We start from the raw sequence: 5,725 nt of genomic DNA, 5'->3' as shown, positions 1-5,725 counted from the left end.
TCACACTCCCACCTGGTGGTATAATATGTCCCCTTTAACTTTTAAACCCTTACCTTAGATAAACACCATTAGTCATCCTGAACACCATTAGTACATACTTTTTAGATCATTAGTTAACTGCTAATTAACTGTTAGTTGATTGTTAGTTAATGCTTATTACTGTATTAATGTTAATTAATGGTACCAAAATATTATGCCACCATGAAAGCTATGCAAACATTAGTATCCATCATATATTCTGGTTGGAACCAAGAATTTACCTATTTAACCTTGTGTGATATATTCGGTTGACATCACACTCACACACGAGTACACACACGAGCACACACGCACCACACCCCATCCAAGTCTTAACCATTCCGATTTGACGGAATGGTTGTGGAGGTGACGTCACCAGAAGATTCCACATGGGAACTTCGAGTAAAAGAGAGAGAGAGAGAGAGAGAGAGAGAGAGAGAGAGAGAGAGAGAGAGAGAGAGAGAGAGAGAGAGAGAGAGAGAGAGAGAGAGAGAGAGAGAGAGAGAGAGAGAGAGAGAGAGAGAGAGAGCAGCCGTTCCTGCAGCGTGGATGGGACGGCACGGTGTGAGGACAGCCTGAGGTAAAGGAGATGCGCCCCTCACCCAGTAACTCTGCTATGGATCAATCCCCCTCCTGTCATCTCGTCCATCCAATGCGCTTCGTAAGTACAACGTTCATTTTGTTTTATTTAAGAAACATAAACGGTTTCAGAGTAGCCCTACGCTACATTATTATAGTATTTGTTTGTTTTTTACACAATATTCCTGATAGTCCCGAGTCCTGAATAAAATACATAGTTGTTGTAAGAATATATTATCGATGTCTAGAACCATAAATGTGACTTTGCTTAGTCCAACTACCAGCACTGTAGATGGAGCCGCTATCTCCGCTTCTGATACAATTCGTGCGGCTCGTCATTAAACACATGTGGAAAAGTTGAATATCAATGATTCTCACAAAGCAAAAACATAGTAGCCTAAAGCAAAAGTTGTGATGTAAGCCAGCAAGCGTTGCATTTTTGGAGTTGACTTACTGTGCCACATGACTTTGACTTGCTTCAAAGCACTTTCACCTTGGTTTATAATGTGGGCGTCTGATGGAATGCATATAGAGATTTTGAGGTCATTGAGTCGTTGATGTAAAGTGCGTTATAAATACAATTTAGTATTAATTTATTATTATTATTATTATTATTATTATTATTATTATTATTATTATTATTATATAGCAGCTTCAATCTAAACTGAACCTTCAACCTGCCTCGACCAGAGATTGACGCTGCATAAATAATTGCTTTAATAGCTCCTAGCCTGCCTTCATGTTAAAACCTGTAGAAAATAGACTTCCAAATGTGGACCAAAATTATTCTGCTCCACAGTAGAGATGCAGATCATTGACCATGCCTATAGTTGATCTCTTGTAATTTATTTGCTCTCAACCAGCACACGCCAATTTAAAGTTAGCCAAAGTAACTTTCAATCATGTTTGCAAAGAAAACAAGGATGGATGGAGTAATGATGTCAGTGTTCAGTCTCAAAACATTGTTTCCCTTCACGTTGGCAATCAGAATGGCAGTCAATGCTACTTAATAATATATGTAATCTCTGACTAAAGCATACGATCTACACTCTGAAACCGAACTGTGTGACGAGCAGTCTCTGCTGAATTATGGGTCAACAATGACAACCTGGATGGCCTTTGAAGATAAAATCCACCACCTGTGTCTGCTGGTGACCCACATGAGGCCCTTTGTAGCCTGTTGTTGCACGTTACGGCCCATGACTACGCCTGGTAATCAATCATCACGCTAGGCTTGAACGCCGACAGGTAACCAAATCCGTATCGGTTCCTGAACCCAGATCCAATTCCACAGGTCATTTGAATGTTGTCTCGCTCTCTCGTGCCGAGACACTGATTTGAATGTCTCTGTTTTATGGGATTGAATGGGTTGACCTTAGCGGGTGCTGAGTGGAGAACGAGGGTTAAGCATGGACATGCTCACACCTGCGCCTCAGTAAAAACCGGCATAGAAAGAAATGCCTTGCCTTGCAAATGCACCGGCAATCGAACAAGTAGCAGTCTGTGGAGCCATATATCTTTTGCTTAACCTATCTAAGTAAAGCATCAGAACAACGCTTTGTACCTGTCTCAGTTAATGTGTTCTTGTTTATCCACTTATAGACATATGGGTTGTTTCTCTTTAAATGTACAAACAAGTTCATGGGTTAAAGGGGAGGGTTGGGGCGGGGGGGAATTGCCTACGAGCCACATCAGCATACCTGTAGTCCAGATGAAATGCTCTGTCGGACAGACACAATGAAGTCAAGAATATTCTTTCAAAATGTAGACATGAAAAATGTGTTTTATTATCATCCAGCTGCGCTGGACTGTTAAGGGCAATAGGCTCTGACACATGAGCTGTCTGGAAGCATTTCTTACCGAAAGCTGCCTCTTAATTCACTGGGGAGCATATTTGAACAGTGGGTTAGCCAGCGGGGCAGGCGGGGGAGGGGGGCACTTCAGATGTTGCCCTAACTCAGAAGAACCAGAGGGCAGTATGCTCAATGGTCTCTGCCTTATTGTTTTTTTGTCTGCAAGCTAAAAATGTCTTTGGGTTCTCCCTCCCTCCATCCCTCCCTCCCTCTCTCCCTCTCTGATAGACTCTGTTTACTGCTTCTGCGTTTAAGTGTGTTTTCGTGGCACTTGGCCCAATGACAAACAAACATATCTGTTTGTCTGTCATTAGGCGTTGTTCTCTGTCTGCATGTGTGTCTGTGTGTGTGTTGGTGTGCATCATTTATGGGTTTGTGTAAGTAACGTGTGTGTGTGTGTGTGTGTGTGTGTGTGTGTGTGTGTGTGTGTGTGTGTGTGTGTGTGTGTGTGTGTGTGTTGTGTGTGATTAAAGACATAGAGGCATGTGTATGTGCATTTTTCAAGCAACCTGGAATGCCTGTTGTCCTCAATTTTTACAATTTAGGAGGTGCTACCAGCAATCACGAGTGCAGGCAGGCCAGAGGATGTCATATTCTCTGCTCATGTCAGTGTTTTTTGTGCCAGGAGAACAGCTAAGCTCCAATTTCTTGCCTCTAAATACAAACGCTGTCAGAAATGTCATTTATTATGGCAATGTTTTCCCTGAGAAATGGAAAATCAAATATATATCACTTTGTTTTGGTGTTTCTATCACAGAGATCAACATTATTGTAAATACTTGAGCCAATCACAGCATAGGTTTACATGGGCTGCCAAGGTGAAGCAGGTGAAGCATACAAAAAATGCAATTCATGAAGGGTTGCCAAATGGGAATCACTTAGAAAAACTATATAATATATATGACATATGATGTAAACATTGTATGTCTTAAGAAACTTAACTCAACCAAATACATTTTTAATTCTGCCTTTGCTGTGCTGTGGCACTTATTGTGAGAATGAGAATCTGTTCTCCATTAACTTGTCTGGTTAAAGAACGATAAACAAAAAAATACACACCTTGCGGGTTGAATTCATGTACATGCTTTGACTGCCCTCTGCAGGTGCTTGGGAAGATTGCGGCGCAGCCTTCAGCGGCGAACCATGTGGGTGGCTCTGATGGCTTTCACTGTGTTCTGCCTTGCCTTTCAGTACGCCGAGGTCCTGCTTGATGTAATGGACACCAGGTAAATCTGCATGCATAATAAATGATCCTTAAAGAAAATTCTGATTATAAATGTAATGTCAGGGCAGGTTGCCAGGCCAGCAGACAGGGATTCTGTAATGAACTCAAAGTTGGGGTCTCGGGTAGTTGAGCATATTAACTTATATGAAACTGACTATATGGCTTTCTTTCCTTCCAGAAATGACAAAGGGAGTGAGGGATTTATGACCCTTAGGGTCAATGAGTCATCAGCGACCTTGCGAAACCCTACCTCTGTGTCTACGGCAGTCAGAGAGGGGCCAACAGCCCCGGTAAGAGAACATCATGAGACAACAATACATGCAACAATACAGACCTTCAGATCTTTTGGACATCGGAAAAGGTTCCACTAACCAACCAAAAACTGTTTTTTGAATCCTCAGAGAGAGAGTTACCCCACTGGTGTCAGGCAACAATTGACTCAAGGTGAAGACAAACCAAAAGATTCAGGCCCCGGCAGTGTCTGTCAGCCCAAAAAACACATTGTGTTCCTTAAGACGCACAAGACGGCCAGCAGCACCATCGTCAACATCCTGTATCGCTACGGCGATGCACGGAACTTGACTTTTGGCCTCCCGTTGAACAAGAACCACCAGTTCTTTTACCCTTACCATTTTGAGTCTTCCTATGTGGAGGGTGTCCGCAGTAAGACGGGGAAGGAGTACCACATCATCTGCAACCACTTGAGGTTCAACAAACCTGAGGTGAGCTTTGTGGAACAATACTACTATTCTAAGAAAAGATTCATCTTTCCAGATGATCCTAGATGGATGATAGATACTAGACCATTTATCCAATTTTCCTGTTTCTTCATCTTCTAAAGATGAACATTGACATCCATTTTTTAAAAGGCTCTGCATGCTACAGCACTGAAAATCATTCTAGAACATTCTTTCTAGCACTTTTATTTCAGTCACTTTGACATAGATCTGTGCGCCGTTCTAACCTCTGTCACATCCCATAGTTGGTAAAGCTGATGCCTGAGGACACCTTCTACTTCTCCATCATGAGGCACCCCGTCACCATGTTCGAGTCCGCCTTCACCTACTACAAGAGCATTGAGGCCTTCCGCAACTCCACCAGCCTGGAGCACTTCCTAGACCGCTGCTGGTGGAACTACAAACCCCTGGTGGCCGAAAACCAGTACGCTCACAACAACCTGGCTTTCGACTTTGGCTTCGACAACGACGTCACCTACAACTCAACAGACCTGGAGGCACGTGCCCAGGCCGCCGTGGAGTCCGTGGAGCGGGACTTTCACCTGGTCCTCATCTTGGAGTACTTCGACGAGTCCATGGTGCTGCTCAAGCACGCGCTGTGCTGGTCCCTGGACGACGTGGTGTCCTTCAAGCTCAATGGTCGCAGCGAGCGGTCGCGCCGCACGCCGCCGCCGCATATCGCGTCCAAGGTGGAGGCGTGGAACGCCCTGGACTGGCGCCTGTACGTCCATTTCAATGCCACCTTCTGGCGGAGGGTGGACGCGGAGGTAGGGCGAGAGGAGATGGCGCGGGAGGTGGGCCGGCTGCGCGGGCGGCGGGATCAGCTGCGGGCGGCGTGCCTCCAGGACGGCGGGCCTGTGAACCCCGAGCACGTGAAGGACGTCAGGATGAAGCCCTTCCAGTATGGGAAGGCTGTTATCCAAGGCTATAATTTAAAGGCAGCTCTGGAAGGCCGAGCCAAGATGAAGTGCCAGAAGCTTATCACGCCCGAGCTGCAGTACTCAGACTATCTGTACAGGAAACAGTTTCAACATTGAATTGGTGCTGTGCTACTCAAAGCAAACCAGGTCCAAACCTTTAGGTTGCATACAGGTCTCGTTCAGGAAAAAACGTCAAAGATGTACTGTACTGAACAAAGTGTTGATCATTATTTAACAAAAAAGGCCATGAAGTGCCCTATTATAGAATACATAATATTTTATGTAACATGAAACACAACAATAACAGAAAAAGCCTTTGTCCTAACAAGCTATTTTCCTGAAATTATACTTGAATTGATCACGAGGACCAGGATGGAGGTTTATCGGTAATGG

General features: G+C 44.3%; 1 protein-coding gene across 1 annotated transcript; it reads left to right on the top strand.

Annotated features, from left to right (window-relative positions):
* Nucleotides 1-607: 607 nt before the first annotated feature.
* Nucleotides 608-5,449, top strand: gal3st2 (galactose-3-O-sulfotransferase 2; the record flags this gene model as incomplete). Its single annotated transcript, XM_079733734.1, is given in 6 exon segments — nt 608-654; nt 656-679; nt 3,554-3,676; nt 3,854-3,965; nt 4,077-4,397; nt 4,658-5,449. Coding segments are annotated over 6 exon segments (1,419 nt in total).
* Between the last annotated feature and the right edge of the window lie 276 nt (nt 5,450-5,725).

Source organism: Pollachius pollachius, assembly GCF_949987615.1.
Source record: "Pollachius pollachius genome assembly, chromosome: 3".
NCBI classification, from domain to species: domain Eukaryota; kingdom Metazoa; phylum Chordata; class Actinopteri; order Gadiformes; family Gadidae; genus Pollachius; species Pollachius pollachius.
The sequence above is the reverse complement of the archived record's forward strand: the minus strand, read 5'-3'. Positions and strand labels throughout refer to the sequence as shown.